General features: G+C 42.8%; 1 protein-coding gene across 3 annotated transcripts in view; it reads right to left on the reverse strand.

Moving 5' to 3' along the window:
* The window catches only part of HSD17B4 (hydroxysteroid 17-beta dehydrogenase 4), an 89,257-nt gene extending 77,771 nt beyond the window's left edge, over positions 1–11,486 (reverse strand). Inside the window, exons 1-2 of one of the 3 annotated variants that reach the window (XM_003920667.3) lie at positions 11,322–11,486; positions 7,604–7,657 (exon numbers count right to left, since the gene is read on the reverse strand). In XM_003920667.3, the coding sequence (XP_003920716.1) occupies positions 7,604–7,657; positions 11,322–11,379 (112 nt within the window). In that variant the 5' untranslated portion in view covers positions 11,380–11,486. Of the gene's footprint in view, positions 1–7,603; positions 7,658–11,092; positions 11,175–11,321 lie in introns of those variants that run through there. The other 2 variants (XM_010339506.2, XM_010339502.3) reach the window with 2 other exon arrangements.
* Between the last annotated feature and the right edge of the window lie 10,524 nt (positions 11,487–22,010).

Raw genomic sequence — 22,010 nt, forward strand, 5'->3', positions numbered from 1 at the left:
CATATACAGACACTCAATCCGAGGATCTGTCACCAACAAAGTTGTATCCATTAACAATGACATATATATAAACTATTTTATTTCCAAAGTAAAATGTTGCTTCCAATTCTACAAAATTGAAATAATTTTTATATGTACCAACAGTGACATTCTTTGTGCTGATTAACCCAAGAAACATATATAAGGATAAGAGGGCAATAAAATATTACAAATGTATTTCCTTTTTGAAGGGGTTATTTACCTTATTCATATACTTTGAAAGACATTCAAGCCATGTATATTCAAGAAGTCCTTTTTCACTCCTTGCCCTTATTCTACTCTCTCCCAGAGATACCTAGGTACCTGCTATTAACCATTTCTTGGATGTCCTTCCACACAGTTCCATTTTCTTTCTTTTTTTTTCTTTTTTTGTAGAGATGGGGACTCACAATGTTGCCCAGACTATTCTCAAACTCCTGGCCTCAAGCAATCCTCCTGCCTTAGCCTCCCAAAGCACAGGGAATCAGGCATGAGCTACCACACCCAGCCTCCTATTTCCATGCTTGATGTCTTTCCTTCCATTTTGATAAAGTTTCCTGTGGTAGACAATAGAATTAAGAATTATTTCATTGACTTTAGAGCTGTGGGCCCAATGGAGATTTTTATTCCTGTATTATGTTTATGTCCTTAATGCTATCAAAACTATTTGAACTGATTTAAATTAAAAATGCATGTGCAACAGGACTATTAAAGATGGGAAAAATTAAACAACATGTTATGTTAAGGAAAGACAAGCTAATGGTACAAAGCATAAGCTAATGGTAGTTACTCCAGTTGAAGACAGTGTCAGGTTTACCCTTAAGTTTCTTTACAGCCAAGGAAATGGGAAACACAGGGTTGTCACACTGTTTTCACTTTCGGTAGAAGGATACAATCATCTTAGTTCCTCAGGAATCTTTTCCAGAATGGCCGTAACTGCATCTAAATATTTGAAAAAACTCCAACATATGATGGTAGTTTAGACAGCAGTATCTTAAATTAGGTCCCTTTAATTGACTTTGCCTCAACAATAAGAAGGTGTCAAATGTATCCTTAAAGGGAGAAGAAAACGGAAAATGAGAGACTGGGTCATTCAAAGTTCGGTCCTTCAACCTCTTTCCCTGTTTATTTGTACTCACTACCCAGATAATCTGACTTAGTCTCCTGGCTTTAAATAACATCTATAAACAGAGATTACTCAGATTTCTCTGTCTAGCCTCAACCTGTCCCCTCAACTACAGCATCCTATATCCCACTGCCTACTTAATATCTCCATCTGAAAGTCGAATAGGATTGTATCCTCTGTGCCAATCTGTTCCTCCTTCAGTCTTTACTGTCTCGGTAAATGGCCACTCTATCCTCCTAGATGTTTGACTTAAAAACCTTGGAACCATCTGGACTTCTCTTTCCTTTATAATCCACATAAAAACCATCAAAAAATTTTTCCATAACTGGGCCAGACATGGTGGCTCACACCTGTAATCCCAGCACTTTGGGAGGCCAAGGTGGGCCTGAGGTCCAGAGTTCAAGAGCAGCCTGACCAACATGGAGAAACACTGTCTCTACTAAATTTTTTTTTTTTAATTAACCAGATGTGGTGGCACATGCCTGTTAACTCAGCTACTCAGGAGGCTGAGGCAGGAGAATCATTTGAACCCAGAAGGCGGAGATTGCAGTGAGCCAAGATCGTGTCATTGCACTCCAGCACTCCAGCCTGGGCAACGAGAATGAAACTCCATCTCAAAAAAAATTTGCCATAGCTTCCTTCAAAATATATCCAGAATTTAACTTATTTGCACCACTTCCATCCCCATCACATTATCTAAACCACCACTATCTCTTATGTGGATTACTGCAAAAACCTCCAACTGGTCTCTCTGCTGCTACTTCTTTTTTATGGAAAATTACAAAGCATACACAAATGTATTAATAGCTAATAAATCTCAGTGTGCCCATCTTCCTGCTCCACTTCCATTCATGCTCCCCTACAGTCTAGTCTCCAAACAGCAATGAGATTGATCTATTTCACCCTTAAATCAGGTCATGTTGCTCTTCTATTCACAACCTCTAATGGCTCCCCATCTCAGGGTAAAAGTCAGTCCTTACTCCAAACTAAAGGTCCTATGTGATCTGGCCTTCTCTGACTTCTCTGCCCTCATCTCTCACCTTTGTCCCTCTCATGACTTTGCTTGCTACAACCACGTTGGCCCCCTTCCTAACCCTAAAACATACAATGTCTGCTCTGGCCTCAGTAACCTGGCATCAGCTGCTTCCTCTGCCAGGGATGCTTAGGCAGCAGATCTCCTCAAAGCACACTCCTTCACTTCCTGCAGTCTCTCCTTAAAAGTCTTCTTTCAACATTCACTCATTTTTTTCTCCATGGCACCGAACTTTATCTATTTTTACGTATGTGTTTGTTGATTATCTGCCCCTCTCCACTGCCCCCCACTAGAATATATACACCATGAAAGCAGGGACTCTGTTTTATTCCCACTATATTCCTCCAGCATCTAGAACAGTATTTGCTACATAATAGATGCCTAATAATACTTGTTCAATGAATAAATGAATCTATTTAATGTTAAGTGTATTAACTTTAATACATTTGTAAAAAACTGGCAAATGACAAAATAACAAATTGCTAAGAACTACTCCAGCTCTTAAAACGACAGATGGCTAAGAGCTATTCTAAATTTACTCAAAGGTTTTCCCCCATAACCCAGATTGGTGATAGTCACAGAGGTATCTAAGGGAGACGTGGGTATTTTATGGATGGCTCATTTATTACAAGCTAGAATTCACATGTGCTTTCTTATAATCTTTCTCCCTGTGTTACGTTAAGTTTAACTCATCCAATCAGTATATATTCTTGATTACTAAGTAAAGTACTATACTTATCATTGCAGAGAGTATATCAGTGCCTACAGCAGCCTGCTATAGTTTAAACATTTCTCCCCTCCAAAACTCATGTTGAAATTTAATCCCCAATGTGGCAGTATTGAGAGTTGGGGCCTTTAAAAGGTCATTGAGTCCTGAGGGCTTTGCCCTTATAAATGCATTAATCCATTCAGGGACTAATGGATTAACTGGGTAATAAATTAACAGGTTATCATGGGAATGAGACTAGCGACTTTATAAGAAAAGGAAAAGAGACCAGAGTCACCACACTCAGTCCCTTGCTGTGTGACGCCTGTGCCATCTTGGGACTCTACAGAATCCCCACCAGCAAAGAGGCCCTCACCAGATATAGCCCCTCAACACTGGACTACTCAGCATATATAAGTGTAGGAAATAAATACCTTTTTTAAAATGCACTATCCAGTTTTAAGTGTTCTGTTATAAGCAACAGAAAATGGACTAAGTCACGAGCTTTTACTCTAAGCATCTAGGAGAAACATGTATAAAGGGGCTGGGATGTGCCTTAAGTCAACAAGATCTCAGGTTCAATTGATATATCCAGTGCTTGAGCAGAGTGACTCACACACGGTAAGCAGGCACTGATACTGGTTCCTTTCTTTTCCTCTATTCCCTTTCCAAAAGTCTTTAATTTTGTGTCATTTACCCTCACCATAATCCTGGAAGTTAGGTAAGACCGCTACAAAAAGAGAGGTCATGTAATTAGGCAGGATTTTAAAGCTTGGCCTGACTTCAAAGGCAATGCACCTTCCCCACTACAGTTCACCTTCCAGCTGTGAACTGGAAGTTAAAAGTGGTTAAAAACACTGGCGCTAGCATCGGCACACAGGAAGTTAAGACTCAGCTTTATCATTATTATGGAACTGCAGCACGGAAAAAGCATGTCAATCTTACTTTAAAGGACTGTAATTTAATTTACTCAAAGGTGTTACTTCAGTTCAAGAGTAGAACTGCCTTTCTTACTAAGGCAGGCGTCCCCAGACTTTTTACACAGGGGGCCAGTTCACTGTCCCTCAGACCGTTGGAGGGCCGGCACATACTGTGCTCCTCTCACCGACCACCAGTGAAAGAGGTGCCCCTTCCTGAAGTATGGCGGGGGGCCGGATAAATGGTCTCAGGGGGCCGCATGCGGCCCACGGCCCGTAGTTTGGGGACGCCTGTACTAAGGGGTTCTTTTGCTCCTCCTTGTCAGTTCTTCTTGTGTTTATGTACTCAAAATAAAACTTACTATTCAGAGAACCTGATACAGTTCACCTAATGAAGAAGCCTCAAAACTACCAAATTCCCAACATCCTACTTAAGATATGAGCAAGCATTTCCCGAAAGATGTAATTTACACAAAAGCAAATGTCCCTTTTCGCAGTATCAGCCTAAGGCTTAGCAGTTCTTATACCAAATTTAAATATTCCATGAGCTTTATATTATGGAATATACAACAGGGCAATCACAATTGGAGAGTATCTTAAGTGATACCCTAACTTTGGGCTTAGCCTGGTGATTTCCTTTGGCCAATGAAATGTGAGAAGAAGTGGCAGGCCACTTCTAAAAATAAGCTTTAAGAACCGCTAAGTAGATCCATTGTTATTTTCCCTCTGCCCCAGCAACAGCAATGTCCCAGATAGGAGCTGCTTCTCCAGCTGGAATCCTGAAATTAGGAAGACACACAAAGAAGAATCATAGGTGACCAGAAGCATGAAATAATCCTTTGTCATTGTAAGCCACTGAGATTTAGAGGTTGTTTTAAATGTAGCCATAACATAGCAAAAGATGACATATAAGAAAAAAGCTACTTTATTTCTTAAGGCCTTACTTCTTACTAGCTTCTGAGCTAGTCAGGGCAATCTGATTGGTCACTTTTCCAAAAGCAAGACACTCTGATGTCATCATAACATCCTAAGTTTGCTTATTCTTCTTTACTATTTTTTGCTTACCCAGGTAAAAATTTTGCTGAGCAGAAGAAATTTAACATAGGAAAAATTAGTGTCTGTGGGCCAGGCATGGTGGCTCATCCCTGTAATCCCAGCACTTTGGGAGACTGAGGCAAGTGGATCACGAGGTCAGGAGTTCAAGACCAGCCTGGCCAAGATGGTGAACTCCCATCTCTACTAAAAACAAACAAACAACAAAAAATTAGATGGGAAATAAAAAATTAGCCAGGAGTGGTGGCGGGCATCTGTAATCCCAGCTACTCAGAAGGTTGAAGAAGAGAACTGTTTGAATCCAAGCAGGGAGGAAGAGGTTGCAGTGAGCCGAGACTGCACCACTGCACTCCAGCCTGGGCAACAGAAGGACGCTCCGCCTCAAAAAAAAAGAAAAAAATTAGCGCATGTGAAGCAACCTGGAAACAGAGTGTCTATCGCGTACATGTAAAAAGGCTAACATAGAAAGTGGCGTGGCAGGGAAGAAGACAATCCACTGGTGGTCTAGAAAGTTCCCAGTTAAGACACAGACTAAAAAGGAATAGAAAACATACTCAAAATTTCTGCATTTCCACAAAGACTGAGTTCTCCCCTTTAACACTAAACTAAATCTGGCTCTTCAACCAGGTTTAGGAAATAGTTTTCTTCCGTATTCTTGGACTTTTACCAGGACTTGACACAATTATCATCCCTACTACAGTAATGCAATGACAGAATAGATAGACACAGCCTCTCCGTTTAATTTTTTCTTAGAATTCAAACATTCCTAATCTGAATTTAAGAAATTCAGAAGGACAGGGAAATAAAGGAAAACTGATGCACATGAACACACTGTTAAAAAATGTTTTATAAAACAAGTTTATAAACTAAGTTTATATTGTAGTCAAGAACAAAAAAAAACACACACACAAGAAATGTATTCAACCAATCTCAAACACACCAGTCCCTCCCCCGAAAAAGACTGTTTCAAGAATAAAAGAACCAATGAATAAAGTACCTTCTTTGCACAAGGTAATATTCTAGGTCCTTTAGTAGATAAAATAAAACAAGATCCTTGAACTTGTGGAATTGAGCAGAAAAGATAAAAATAAAAACACATAAAGTAAAGCAGAAAAAAGAAAAATATATAAAGTAAAAATACTAAGAACTAAATAGCAACAAAAAAAAAGAGAAGAAAAAGAAAAAACAGTAACAGCATGTGTCTTTAGGCCTCAACGCAAGCTATTCCTGGGAAAATCTGACAAAGAGGGCCTGAAATACATACCTGCTGTCCAAATACTACAAAGTCAAAATTCGTCCTTGCTATAAGAAGCAGACTGGATTAGCAGATAGTGGCTATGATCGTAAACAAGGAACATCCAGGGTGTCTGTGTTCCTTTCATAAAGATAAGCTACACACCCACACTGAAGGAGAAAAGGATATTAAATGCTCAGCTTAGGGCTTCTTTGTTTAGAAAACGTGATTGCTTGCTCACTCTTTTGTTATGTGTATCTCCCTGAACAAACTGATGAAAATTCATCTCTCTGTATTGCCTCATAAGATGTCAGAAAGCTGAAATAGAAGGTCATCGTGGGCCCATAATTTTATCACAGGGAATACACTAATAAACAATGGATCCTATATATCCTTCTGCACTTAGTACTCATTTAGTTATTCCCCACAAAGGCTTAGTTGTGGACAAATTCATTTCTGCGTCCACATCAACTGTCAAGCACATCAGGTCAGTCCAAACCATTTAGATTACTAAAACCTCCCACTTTGGGATTCTTCAATATATCTGACTCCTCCACTACTAAACAAAAACTCATGTAACTGCCCCCTCAATTAAATTTTTTTTAAAGCTTCCAATTGAGAAGTTTTGATGAAAGAGACAAGAAACCCAAATTTTAGATACCTTGACTCCAAACTTCCAGCTCTCAAAATTCTGCTATTTCTTACTGGGCTCTCTTTTGATCTCACACCAGTAGGTTAATCTCCCACCTCAAAAAATTACAGCCCACAATTTACTAAAGTCAAGAATTTCCTTTTGGCCGGCCGCGGTGGCTCACGCCTATAATCCCAGCACTTTGGGAGGCCGAGACGGGTGGATCACGAGGTCAAGAGATCGAGACCATTCTGGTCAACATGGTGAAACCCCGTCTCTACTAAAAATACAAAAAATTAGCTGGGCATGACGGCGCACGCCTGTAGTCCCAGCTACTCGTGAGGCTGAGGCAGGAGAATTGCTTGAACCCAGGAGACGGAGGTTGCAGTGAGCCAAGATCATGCCATTGCACTCCAGCCTGGATAACAAGAGTGAAACTTTGTCTCAAAAAAAAAAAAAAGAATTTCCTTTTATACAATAAATGCTTGTCCCCACCCTTTTCTGTGAGGAAAAGGGTTTCACGCCATCACCTAGGTTGGAATGCAATGGCATAATGATAGTTCTTTATAGCCGAAAACTCCTGGGCCCAAGCGATCCTCCCACCTCAGCCTCCTGAGTTGCTGGCACTATAGCCACAAGCCACCATGCCCACCCTCTAGCCTTTATTTATCAATTCTGTTAAGTTGGGAAATCTGTGAAACTTATTAACTTTTAAAAGTAAGTTAAAAAGACAGCCTTAGTTGGGGGTAAAACCTTCTGGCAAAAGTAAAAATTAAGGATAAAATTCAACCTTGACAAATTATTTGATAGAAAAACAAAGGTAGCTTGTGAAGATTGTATGTCAGTTATCAGCTATGGATTAAAAAGAAAAATACACCAACTTACCAACAACAAATGCTCCTCTTTCTGCAAAAGCCAGGGCATAGGCTCGGCCCAATCCTAATCAAAAACAAAATAATCAGAAAGTTGAAGAAATGTCAGCATAGTTTCTTTGGTCCACTCAACTCAATCCCCATTTTAAAAAACTGGTGAGCAATTAATTATGTTTTAATGGTACTCTCAACCTATCTTATCATTGGCACTCTCAACCTAACCACTCTCTTCGGCTTGCAGAGGTTGGAAAACTTAAAACTGTATTTTTTCCTATTCTACTACCATTTCCTACCATTCTACTTAGCTGCTAGGATGCTGTGGATTGGGTTCCACCATCTGATGCATCTGCATAAAATTTAGAAGGTGGAAGTGAGACAGGTCACCTTACTGAGAGTTCTAGCTGTTGCTGTTGTTAAGAAGCTAATTGAAAGTTCCTCGATATTAAAAAACAATGACTATAGAGGCAACTTCTTCATTCAACTCCCTAATCCCCAGATGGTAGCTTCCATACTTCAGGTCCCTAGTGCAGTGCTACCTGGGCTGTGGCACAGCTCCAGTGACAGCCTCAGAGGTATTGCCTCCTCTAACAGATCAATTTCCTATTGATGCAGAAGTTATCCTAAGACCTCTCTAAAACCTAATTGTCTACATTGAATCCTTTACTGCTTAAAATATCTAGTGGTTTCTGCATCCTGCCCTGAACCTTGACTACACAGTCATCAAACACAAAAAATATTTAATTCTGACTCAAAGCTATAAGGTATAAGTTTATATATTCAAAAAGAAATAATATATATATACAGAGAGAGAGAGAGACACGTTTTGATGGGGGGTGGAGGGTTGTTTTCGTTTTTGTTTTTTTAGGCAGAGTCTCACTCTGTCGCCAGGCTGGAGTGCAGTGGCTCGATCTCGGCTCACTACAACCTCCGTCTCCCAGGTTCAAGCAATTCTCCTGCCTCAGCCTCCTGAGTAGCTGAGATTACAGGTGCCTGCCACCATGCCCAGCTAATTTTTGCATTTTTAGTAGAGAGTGGGTTTCACCATGTTGGCCAGGATGGTCTCAATCACTTAACCTCGTAATCTGCCCACCTCAGCCTCCCAAAGTGCTGGGATTACAGGCATGAGCTCCCATGCCAGGCCGAGAGAGAAGTTTTATAGGCATAGAGAATCTCGAGAAGAATACATAAGAAACTGGCAATTAGTCGTTACCTCTGAAGAATAGAACTGCGTGGCTAGCAAGAAGGGGTGGGTGGAAGGCTTACTTCTGGATTGTTTTTCTGGATTGTTTACATTTTTTAGTATGTGTATATTTTTTACATTTTAAGTTAATTGATAAATTTTATTGACAAATGAATAAATTTAATTAACAATTTGCATTTAGTACAAATTAATCTATACGTATACAAATAACAAACTAAGAACCCTAAGTTATTAGCCCCTTCCAAAAAAGAACCCAAGGCCAGGCATGGTGACTCACACCTACCTGTAATCCCAACACTTTGTGAGGCAGAGGTGGGTGGATCATTTGAAGTCAGGAGTTCAAAACCAGCCTGACCAACATGGTGAAACCCTGTCTACTAAAAATACAAAAATTAGCCAGGTATGGCGGCATGTACCTGGTACCCTAAGCTACTTGGGAGGCTGAGGTAGAATTGTTTGAAATGGGAAGGTGGATGTTGCAGTCAGCCGAGATTGTGCCACTGTACTCCAACCTTGGCAACAGAGTGAGACTTTGACTCAAACAAACAAACAAAAAGCACTAAAAACACAGCGTTTTCCAAAACTAGAAAATATTACCAAACTTATTTTAGAATTTAATCCAAGCAGAAGGATTGCTTGAGGCCAGGAGTTTGAGACAAGCCTGAACAACAAAGCAAGATTCCATCTCTAGAAAACATTTAAAAATTAGCTGGGCATGGAGGCACACACCTATAGTCCTAGCTAGGCAGGAGGCTGACACAAAAGGATCACCTAAGCCCAAGAGTTCAAGGTTACAGTGAGCCATGATTGGGTCACCGCCCTCCAGCCTGGGTTACTGCACTCCAGCCTGGGTTACAGAGTACAACTTTTTCTCTGAAATAAATAAATAAATAAAAATAATCCACTCTGAACGAGTAAGAGAGAATTTAACCAGTTTATGAACAGCAGGTGCTAAGTTCATAACTGTCTAGTCACAACTCATTGTTTCACAAAATCAATTTTGTGGACTGCAATTAAAATTTATAAATAAAACAGAATAGAAAAATTTCAGGATACAACGCAAGTACTACATATTGTATCATGAACTGGTTTTAAATACAGATGTGTGGGCATGTGTAAGTGTACTGAGTCCTGGTGTAAAATGTACTGCATATCATGTGTAAGTACGCTAACAGCATCAAAACAAACAGTCCCTATTCTTGAATGGTTTTCAGATACAGCCCCTGAAAAGGAAAGTCCCCTTAGCAATGGTAAAACAATTTTTCAGAATGTAATCCCTGGACCTTCTGCATGAAAATTATCCAAGAACTGTCAGGAAAGATTTAAAACACCAACCATTTTAAAACACACTATTTCCATCAAAAGGAAAGTATAAACAAAACGTTTTCCTAAAAACATTTAGAAGGTATGGGTATACCCAAATACATCGAGATATAACCAGACAGCTATGGGTATAAAATACTTGGCTATTAATAAATACGAAAAAGCATTTTGTGAAAGGCAGCATAAGAATCCACTTTATCAACACAGACATCAAAGTACACAGGAATTAACTGACAGAATTCCACAGTTTGTAACGTTTAATATGTAATTCAAATAATTCATGCATTAGGCCCTTTCCAGGCACAAGGCACTACCAGTGGAGAATCAAAGGTGCATATGTCAAGATCCCTGCACTTGGAGGTCACAGAGGTCACTCACTGGCGAGAAACTAGTGTAAAATCTCACTGCACAGCATCTATGCGGGTATGAGTGATTTTAGTTTTTCGTCCTTTAAAAATGTTGTTATTTTACACAACAATTTTCCATTTTGCCGCTCCTGAAATACAGGAAACTTTCCCACTGGCTGGGCCATTTGGGAAGTCTCTGCTTTCCAGTTCCTCAGTGTCCCTCCACGTTGTACTCCCATTTTCTCTCTCCATCATGCGCCTGACCTAAGTCCGCATTTGAGTTTACAACCCTTGCCAAGACTCCAACTTGGAGTATAAACTCCAACAGGGAGGGCTCTTAGGAGACGCCCTCTTTTAAAAAGGCCCTCTCAAGAACTTAAAATCGTGTGACAGAGGGAAAGCAACACTGAACGACTGACTTTTCAGGAGCTGGGGCGAATTACAGCCCCCGCCCCTCGCGGCTTTTCAGTCCTTTAAAAGACTGTGCAAAGATCGAAGAGCGTTAACTGCAGTAAAAGTGACGATCAATGCCCACAGGTAAGAGTCAGGAAGAACTTTCACCCAGTTTCGCAACCGGTACCCCAGCCTGGCCCGTCCCCTTGGGAAGCCTACACCGAGTTGCGGTACCTGCCTGAGGGACCAGGTGTTCCGGGCTCTCTCCTCCTCAGCAGATTCGGTGCCATTCCCCTCCCCACCGCCACCACCCGGTGCAGCCGCTCGGTCCCCAAACTCCCAGTCACCACCAACAGCCCTGGCGCCGACACCTCAGCTGCGGCTGAGCGCGTATCCCGGGCCCGCAAAGGGCGGCCAGCAGCCCTTAGGAGAGCAAGGCTGGCAGCCTGCAACCTTCGCATGCTCACCTCCCCCCGCGCCGGTGACCAGTACCACCCGCCCGTCGAACCTCAGCGGTGAGCCCATGAGTAAGGCCTGCAGTAACACACACACAAGTAGAGCCGCTGGGCTGGGACTGCCGGACTGGAGGAGTAGGGGAGTGGCCGGGGCGGGACGAGGGTAAGTGACCTGCAAATTGCTGGAAGGAAGACGGCCGCCGTATTTTCCTAGTGCGTCTGCGCGCGGCTCCCTTGGAATCCTGGGAAACGTAGTTCAGAGTGACTCCACTCGCTGGAAGGTCCTGCCAAAGAGTCTGGCCTTGAAAGGGCCGTTTCTGCGGCTGGAAGCAGTGGGAGTTGCTAGGACCTGTGACCTACTCACCTATCGTTTTGTCATCCACTCAATAAACGTTTTCTGAGTTTAGTTGCTGGCCTGGAGAAATGCATGCGCCCCCTATCATTCCAGAGATAGACCCCTAGAAGGAAAGTCCCCTTTAGCGATGGTAGATTTATCAGTGTAATCCCTGCACTTCAGGGAACTATCAAAATGCAGCAGAGGGAACTGGACCCCCACTGCTGACTTCCCAAAACAGAATCTCAGGGAACAAAAACATTTTGACAAGTGTTCCTAAATGATCTTGCATTTGGACTTTGAGAATAGTCACAGGGTGTCATTCATGCAACATTTATTGAACATCTGCTGGGTTTTGATAGGGCCCTCTTTAGAAGCTCAGTCAGATGGTAAATTTTCAATAACGGTGCAGTTTAAGACTTGTGACAAATGTGTGTAAGTATGCTAGTGGTGTCAAAATGAACAGGTCCTATCCCCGTTGGGGCGAAAGAGAATAAACTTTCTGAAGGAGGTGAAGCAGGACCTAAAGCAATCCACCCGCCTCGGCCTCCCAACGTGTTGGGATGACAGGCTTGAGCCACCGCGCCCGGCCCTGTAAATGGTTTTAAGTAGGATTACTCTAGAGTGTGGTCAGAACACATTTACATTATGGAAAGATCACTTTGCCCATTATTCCCTCCATTAATTGGAGATGGGCAATGAAAACATAGAAAACATTTGGAGGGAATTATGGCAGCTAGAAGTAAGGCAGAGGAAATGTTGAAGAAGGAAAATGTTGAGTTATATTGTATTTGGAAATGGAACTGATATCCAAGAACAGGAGGCGGGGAAATTCTGGACAGAAGAGGGCAGGTTCCCAGCTCCGCCCTCAAGCCTGGAACGATGGCCCAAAGTGAGAACATGCATCCCTGTTTTTCCTCTTGAATGTTGCCTTTCCTAAAACCACCTATGGCCTCCCAGCCCCAGATCCTATGCCCATAAAAACCCCTGGCTCCACTGGCAGAGAGGAGAGAAGAAACAGCTTGACTTCAGAAAGACAATATTTACTCTAAACAGAATTACTTTAAACTGGCAACTCTAAGACCCTTTTTCTGCCTCTGCGTCCACAAAAAAGAGAATTTGAGAACAAGATAAGACCATTAAAGAAAATAATCCACACTTCTATAGCAACACTCTTTTGTAATGTGCTAAATTACACATGTCATTGTACTTTGATGACTGTAATTTCTAATCTGTATCGCCGCTCATTCATATTCGGGTCATATTTATTTGGGTCGTTACTGTACTAGGCATTAGCATTTACCTATCCCTGTTGTCTATGGTCTAGGACTAGCCAATATCCAGTTTTGAGTCTGGGAAGTGGACTATTGGAGTGTGAAGACCAAAGTTTTAATGAGTTGCAGCAGTACGGGTTTACCCTTGACGTGTGGATTCCCAAGTGGCCGTGGTGGAGGCTCACTTTTACACTTTGGTTTGATCTTGCATTTGAAATGGCCAGGGGCTTTCTCATGACCAGTAAGCAAAGAAGTTCGTCCTCCCTTTAAACTAGGGATAATGGCAGGGGTATATGCCTGAAGGGCAGAGAGGTGTGTTGGGTGCTGGCAGGGTGGCTTTGGGACCGAGAGGTGGGACTCACCTCCAGGCATTGCATCCCATAGTTGGAGGCTGCGCTGAGTGGGTTGAGGTCCTGGCCCAAAGTGCAGAGTGTGCCCTTGGAGGACTGCACGTCTTATCTCAAAAGCTTTCTTATCTTTGGGTCCTATACTCTTGGAGCTTGTCTCTATGGGTTTTGGTGAGCATCAGAATTCAGGGGTCAACCTAAGGTAGATGTGGACAAATGGCTAAGAGAACAAGGTGCTAGTTTAGGGATGAGCAATGGAAGGATGTACTTTTTTGAATTTTAGGCTTGCCTTACAGAGAGATTCTCAAATCAGAAATATGGGATTCTTTCAGTAATTCTTTCCTCATCTCTATATCTAATTAATCAAAAAGACTTAATTAGTTCTGAAGCAGGAAATTTTCCTGACCCCTTTATGGGTGGGTGCAGGAACTGGAGTGCATAGGTTCTAGAACTAGCAGGCCGCTTTGGTGCTGGCAGGGGCGTACTACACCCGCTGGGTCCTGCTGCCTCACAGAGGGGGAGCACAGGTGAGTGGGTGCAGGAGCCAGGGCCAGTGTGTGCAGGAGCAAAACTGTGTGGCCCTTGGCAGTGTCTAGGTGGGTACCTGCGACCCCTGAAGCCCCATAGGGTGTGTGATACAGTGCTCTTTTAGCTTTGCCATCCACTGATGGCTTAAATGTTAAATAGCTCAGTGGGCCCTCTAAGCTGTTTATTCTTATTACCATTTCGTCAAACCGTTTTTCAAGGTTCTTAATTTCTTTGCATTGAATTTGAACATAATCTTTTAGCTCTGAGAAGTTTGTTATTACCCAGCTTCTGAAGCCTATTTGGGTCAATGCATGAGACTCATTTCCATCCAGCCTTGTTCCCTTGCTGGTGAGGAGCTGTGATCCCTTGGAGGAGGAGAGGCGTTCTGGTTTTGCGTATTTTCATCCTTTTTGCACTGGTTTATTCCCATCTTTGTGAATTTATCTACCTGTGGTCTTTGTGGTTTTTTACTTTCAGATGGGGTCTCTACGAGGACATCCTTTTTGTTGATGATGAGGTTATTTCTTTCTGTTTCATAGTTTTCCTTTTAACAGTAAGGCCCCCCTGCTGTAGGACTGCTGCAGGTCCACTCCAGACCCTGCTTGCCTGGGGATCACCTGCAGTGGCTGCAGAACAGTAAGGGTTGCTGCCAGTTTCTTCTTCTGTTATCTTTGTCCCAGAAGGATACCTGCCAGGTGTCAGCCTTAGCGCTCCATTACAAAATGTCTCTTTTTTTATACAGGTCAGGGAGCTGCTTCAGGAGACAGTCTGTCCCTTATAGGAGCTCAAGTGCTGAGCTGTGAGTTCCATTTTTCTGTTCAGAGCTGATGGGCAGGTATGTTTAAGTCTGCTGCAGTGGAACTCATACCACCTTTTTTTCCCAGGTGCTCTGTCCCGGGAAGGTAGGGCTTTATTTATTAGTTCCTGTCATTCTGCTGCCTTTTTTCAAAGATGCCCTGCCCGGCGAGGAGGTGGCCTAGTCACAGTCTGCCAGCAGAGGCATTGCTGAGCTGCTGTGGGCTCTGCCCAGCTGCTGTGTGAACTTCCTTGTAGTTTTGTTTATAGGGGTATAGTTAGAACTGCCTCAGTAATGGCAGTCTGCCTCAGTAATAGCAGATTGTCTCTGTAATGGTGGACTGCCTCGGTAATGCTGGACTGCCTCGGTAATGCTGGACTGCCTCGGTAATGGCAGGCTGCCTCAGCAGTGGTAGACTGCTTTGGTAATGGTGGACGCCCTTCCCCCACCAAAGCTGGACAGTCCCAGGTCCAGCTGTACTTGCTGTGAAACTCTCAGTCCAGAGCATTTCGGTTACTGGTCTTTGTCATGGTGGGAGCAGCTGAGCCAGATCTCCTGGCTCCCTGTTTCAGCCCCCTTTTTTACAGTTGAATGGGCAACTCTGTCTCCCAGGCTTTCCAGTCACCAGTTGAAACGGTGCCCAGATTTGTTGAATTTTTGTGCAGAGATCCACTGCACTGGCTGAACCAGTCATGCTGGAGACTCATGTCACTTTCCCACCTGGGAATCTCCTGGTCTGTGGGCAGTAAAAATTCGTTTGGAAATGCGGTGATCACTCACCCTCTGCATTTTCGCTAAGAACTGCAATCCAGAGCTGTTCCTATTCAGCCATCTTGGATCCTCATCCAGTTGATTATTTTTATCAAAAGTAATCCTAAATTACCCACAATTTCCAACATTACAGAGATTACATTTGAGACACGTAGAGAAAAATTTTAAATACTTAGTACAATACAAGGCAGGGTAAATCCTACTGAAAGCCAATTCTCCATGGACCTCTCATGTTTCTTCTCATCTATGACAAGAGGTACTAACTATCCTTTTGTCCTTGACTATCTTTTTAAGGATGTTTGTATCATGACTAAGACAATGAAATGAAAAATAGAGATAGTATTTGCTTATGGAACAATGGACAGGTTTATTTACTGTCCTGCATAATAAATATAATGTCTCCCTCTCAGGCAAAGTTCGGGAAGCTTTGCTTTCAGCCATTATAAAAGATCCAGGTTTTCTAGCCTCAGAGTTCTTCAGCTGTGGCACAAAACTGCTGCATGCTCAGCACCCACCTAGGTCCCTCTGCCTCTCACTCATGGAGCATGGCAAGGACAAGGTAATCAATGAAAACATGAAACTCGTAGAGTTTGTTGTGCTGTAAACAATAAAAGCATTTGTCTCTGACCCTGGAGCTTTACATCCTATCTCAGTATCCATTGAACTATGTTAGGCTAACTAGTTAGCTTGCCAGTGATGTATAATCTCAGACCCTACATGGTTCTTGGCAAATCCATGCTAAGAAAGAAAAATAAGCAAATATTGTGCAAAGAAAATAGCTCGTAGTTCTAACCAACATGACATGAAAGACTTCAAGAAGAAGAAGGCATTTGATTTAAGCTTGAAGGATTTAGGTAGGCATGCCATTAACTGGAATAGGAAACAGCAGGAGAGGAGTGAGATTATGGAGGGCAATGAGTAGAAAAACTGGGGGAACAGGGATGGAGTCAACAAATTTGGTTTGACATGTGGATTCTAAGATGCAAGCGAGGACTTTCTGTAGCCAACTTAGAAAGCATTTGGAAAATTAGTTTTGTAAATTAAGAGATAATCAAGAGTTTAAGATACAGAAAAGAACAACATGAAAATTGAGTTGGTGTTTTGGAAGTGGATGAAATTATCCAGCCAGAATATGCAGAGCTAGAGAAAGACAGAGAAAGAAGGAGAGAGATACACACAAAGAAAGAGAGAGAGAGAGAGAAGAGCTTCCCATATTTAAGACCCAGTTAGAGGAAAGGCAACAATAAAAAACTGAAGAAAAGTGAGTGAGAGCTGTGGACAGTGACCAGAAAAATACAGCATTCACCACAGGGAGAGTAGAAAACGTAGAGGTCGGTAGTGTCAGATGCCGCAGAGAACGCAGTCACAAAAAGTGTCACCTTCATGGACATTTCTTACTTGGGGAGGAGAAATTTTCTGCATCTTAAACCATGATTCAACCTTGGCCCCGTAAAGAGAGACATAGCTAGCCCCTCTTTTGTATGTCTCCACTTAATATCTCTCCCCGAAGGAAGGAAGGAAAACCCATCTGATTGAAGACAGCCAGAGATATTCACCAAACCACATTTCCTAGTAGGTGAAGACACCATGCTCTAAAGGCAATAACAAGCCTCACCATTTCTTCTTCACTTCCTACTCCTATATGGTGGGCTTCCTTCTGCTTCCTTTATTCTGTAGCATGGATTAGCAACAAGCTGATCAAGACTATTCCTCATCTAGGAAGAGGCTAAGCCATCTCCTTTCTGTTCTTTATCTCCACTATGGCAGCTTGGTCCAGACTATCACTTAAAACTATGGAGTGGCCAGCCTAGACCTGCCGGGCACTGGGCACTGGGACAAGAACACTCTTTTTGTACTCTTATTTGTTTTCATTTGGTTTCTATGGGCATAGCTTTCCTATCTCTGCAGTTACAGAACTTGAGGTATGAAACACGAAGAGGCCCACATTGAATCCTGAACGTGTTGGTGCTCAATGTGGCAACAAATGAGAACTACCATCTGAAACCAAAATAGGACAGGAAGAGATGAAAGCTTTTGTATTTACCATGGCTGATTTGAGCTGTCACTGAGCTGCAGCTGGCTTTAGATGGCAGCTATGCAGGCTGAAAGTTATGCTTTAACATTTTTAGACCACAGTTTCTGAGTTTAATAAGAAAATGGATCCATGTGGGAATCAACATAGGCTTTCCAGGAACTCATACTGCATAAGTCACGATCAAGGCTTGAATGGAGATAGGAATTCCTTTCCTGGGGTCACAAGAAGCTTTCTAGAGGACCCTAAACTGCAGCAGCAGCTGAATTTTGCATAAACTGCAGAACCATTGCTAGAGCCAGGAACGAAGCTTGGGCTTACTCTTTTTCTCAAGCTCTGCTTACTAGGTAGAAATCTAACATTTCTTTTTCTGATTTTTTTTATCCTTTATCTTATTCCTTAGCATTGGACAGATGATCCAGGTTGAACCTGCTGCAGCAAGAAAATATTTGCAAGAAAGAAATGTTTAAGCATCCTTTGGAGTAGCAAAGTCAGTGTTACTAACTGATGTCTGGCAAATGTCATTGCACCCTAACTGGGCCTCTGAAACCTTGTTATGGGGGCGACAAAAGGTACAGCACAACTGGAGAAAGTCTTGAGTTTCTTCAGAGTATCAGGAGGAGCACATAAAAGCACAAATAACCTCTTTACACAGATATTTCCCAACTGAGTTTAGGCTCTCAGACCCTGGCCAACTGGCACAGCGTGACTGGCAACCTGACAATCTCAAACCAGCTTTTCTCCTTTCTCCATTCTGCAGATAATCCTAAATCACTTAGCCGGCAACTGCAATATGAAGCTAAATTGTGCTGGGATCTGGGAAACATCAAAACGCTGCTCACGTTGTCTAAGTATTGTGGGAGTGTGGCTGCTGCTACACTGGTCTTATGTATCCTGTGCTCTTTGGAAAAGTAAGACGTGAGAGAATCACAGTTGAGTTAATCCCACTTTGGAATTGTAAAAGGAACTAACATTCATTCTAGTATAACAGCCCAAGCTATGGAGATAGCATCCAGTGGGGACCAGTGTATAAAAGGGTGCTTTCACTGCACGTTTTCACTCATAAGTGGGAGTTGACGATGAGAACACATGGACAGGGAAGGGAACATCACACACTGGAGCCTGTCAGGGGTGAGGGACAAGGGGAGGGAGAGCATTAGGACAAATACCTAATACATGAGGGGCTTAAACCCCAGGTGACAGGTTCATAGGCACAGCAAACCACCATGGCACACGTATACCTATATAACAAACCTGCACATCCTGCACATGTATCCCAGAACTTAAAGTAAATAAAAAACAAAATAAAGTATTTCCAAATCAAAAGAAAGTGGTGCTTTTAATAAAAGCAGAACCATCTTTTCCATTTTAAACTTATCTCTTGGGCACACAGATCCCTATGCAGGAGGTAAGATTTGAACATGCATACATTCAGCCTTTATTTATTAAGGGCTTGTGTTAGTCTGTTCTTATGCTGCTGATAAAGACATACCCAAGACTGCATAATTATAAAGAAAAAAGGTTTAAGTGACTCGCAGTTTCACATGGCTGGGGAGGCCTCACTATCATAGTGGAAGGCAAATGAGGAGCAAAATCACATCTTATATGTCAGCAGGCAAGAGAGAGCTTGTGCACAGGAACTCTCATTTATAAAAGCATCAGATTTTGTGAGACGTATTCCCTATCACGAGAACAGTATGGGGGAAACCAGTCCCCATGATTCAATTATCTCCCTGCCGGGTTCCTCCATGACACACGGGAGGCATGGGAGCTACAGTTCAACATGAGTTTGGGTGGGGACACGGCCAAACCATATCATTCCACTCCTGGCCCCTCTCAAATCTCATGTCCTTACATTTCAAAACCAATCATGCTGGTGGGGCGTGGTGGCTCACACCTGTAATCCCTGCCCTTTGGGAAGCCAAGGCAGGTGGATCACCTGAGGACAGGAGTTGGAGACCAGCCCCACCAAGATGGTAAAACCCTGCCTCTACTAAAAATACAAAAATTAGCTGGGTGTGGTGGTGCATGCCTGTAGTCCCAGCTGCTCAGGAGGCTGAGGCAGGAGAATCAGTTGAACCTGGGAGGAAGAGATTGCAGTGAGCTGAGATTATGCCACTGCACTCCAGCCTGGGTAACAGAGTGAGACTCCATCTCAAAAAAAAAAAAAAAAAAAAAAAGAAAAAGAAAAAAAAACATGTCTTCCCAACAGTCCCCCAAATCTTAACTCATTTCAGTATTAACTCCAGAGTCCAAAGTCCAAAGTCTCATCTGAGACAAGTCAAGTCCATTTTGCCTACGAGCCTGTAAAATCAGAAAGGAAGTTAGTTACCTCCCAGATACAACTGGGATACAGGCATTGGGTAAATATACCTGTTCTAAATGGGAGAAATTGGCCAAACCAAAGGGGCCACAGGCCCCACGCAAGTCCAAAATCCAGCAGGGCAGTCAAACCTGAAAGCTCCAAAATGATGTCCTTTGACTCCAGGTCTCACATCCAGATCATGTTGATACATAGGTGGGTTCCTATGGTATTGGGCAACTCTGCCCCTGTGGCTTTGTAGGGTACAGTCCTCCTCCTGGCTGCTTGCATGGCTGGCATTGAGTGTCTGCGGCTTTTCCAGGCGCTTGGTACAAGTTGTTGGTGGATCTACCATTCTGGGGTCTGGAGGATGGCAGCCCTCCTCTCACAGTGCCACTAGGCAGTGTCCCAGTGTGGGCTCCATGTGGGGTCCTCAACCCCACATTTCCCTTCTGCACTGTTGTAGCAGAGCCTCTTCAGGAGGTCTCTGCCCCTGCAGCAAACTCTGGTCTGGACATTCTGGAGTTTCCATACACTTTCTGAAATCTAGGCGGAGGTTCCCAAACCTCAATTTTTGACTTCTGTGCACCCCTAGGCTCAACACCATGTGTAAGTTGCGAAGGCTTGGGGCTTGCACCTTCTGAAGGCATGGCCCAAGCTGTACTTTGGTCCCTTTGAGCCCATTGCTAGAGTGACTGGAGCACAGGGTACTAAGCCTCTAGGCTGCATACAGCAGAGAGGGCCTGAGACCTACCCACAAAACCTGGTTTTCCTCCTAGGCCTCCAGGCCTGTGATGGGCGAGGCTACTGTGAAGCCCTCTGACATGCCCTGAAGATATTTTCCTCATTGTCTTGGTGAATAACATTTGGTTCCTCATTTCTTATGCAAATTCTCAGCTGGCTTGAATTTGTTCTTAGAAAATGAGTTTTTCTTTTCTATCACATTGTCAGATTGCAAATTTTCCAAACGTATAAGCTCTGCTTCCCTTTTAAACACAAGTTCCAATTTCAGATCATCTCTCTCAGGTTCAAAGTTCCATAGACTTCTAGGGCAGGAACCTAATGCCACCAGTTTCTTTGCTATAGCATAACAAGAGTGACCTTTGCTCCAGTCCCCAACAAGTTCCTCATCTCCATCTGAGACCACCTCAGCCTGGGATTTCACTATTTATGTTATTATCATTATTTTGATCAAAGCCATTCAAGTCTGCAGGAAGTTCCAACTTTCCCACATTTTTCTGTCTTCCTCTCAGCCCTCTAAACTGTTTCAGCCTCTGCCTGTTACGCAGTTCCAAAGCCACTTCCACATCTTCGGGTATTTTTATAGCACTGCCACTCTCTACTGGTACCAATTTACTGTATTCATCTGCTCTCAAGCTGCTAATAAAGACATACCCAAGACCAGGTAATTATAAAAGAAAGAGGTTTAATTGACTCACAGGTCCACATGGCTGGGGAGGACTCACAATCATGGCGGAAGGTGAACAAAGAGCAAAATCTCATCTTACATATCGGCAGGCAAGAGAGAGTTTGTTCAGGGGAATTCCCATTTACAAAACCATCGGATCTCCTGAGACTTACTCACTACCACAAGAACAGTATGGAGTAAACCGCTCCTGTGATTCAATTATCTCCCACCAGTTCCCTCCCACGACATGTGGAAATTATGGGAGCTACAACTCAAGATGAGATTTGGGTACACAGCCAAACCATATCAGGGCTGCAATGAGTCAGGCACTGTTCTTGGTGTTGCAAACAAAACAGACAAGGTCTCTGCATTTACAGATCTTACATTCTAGAGGGAAAAGAGAGATAATAAACATACAAATAAATAATTCCAGATAACTGCAAGTGCTAAGGGAAAATATTTATTAACAGATGTCATTATTTTCTAGGTATTTTCTTAGTATTTTACAAACGTTAACTTATCTGATTTCGTAACAACCTAAAAAGTAGATGCCATAATGATCCTCACTTTCAGATGAGAAACCTCGCACAAGGTTAAATAACCACTAGCATATAGTGAAGTGAGAATTCGAACCCCGGTGATTTTTGCCTAAAACTGGGTAATTTTGCCTAAAAGAGGGTAATTCGATTCAAAAGAAATTGGAAGCAGAGGCAGGGAGGGGAGGTACAAAGCTAGAGAAGGTATCTTGGACAGGCTTGTAAGGAGGTGAATTTTGAGCTGAGACCTGAATGTTGACAAGGAACCAGGCAAGCAAGGATTAGGACAGAGCCTTCTGGACAGAATAAACAGCACTTGCAAAATCTCTGTGGGGAACACACTGTGGCTTCTGGGTACAAGAGGAGGTCAAAG

Source organism: Saimiri boliviensis, chromosome 1 (genome assembly GCF_048565385.1).
Source record: "Saimiri boliviensis isolate mSaiBol1 chromosome 1, mSaiBol1.pri, whole genome shotgun sequence".
NCBI classification, from domain to species: domain Eukaryota; kingdom Metazoa; phylum Chordata; class Mammalia; order Primates; family Cebidae; genus Saimiri; species Saimiri boliviensis.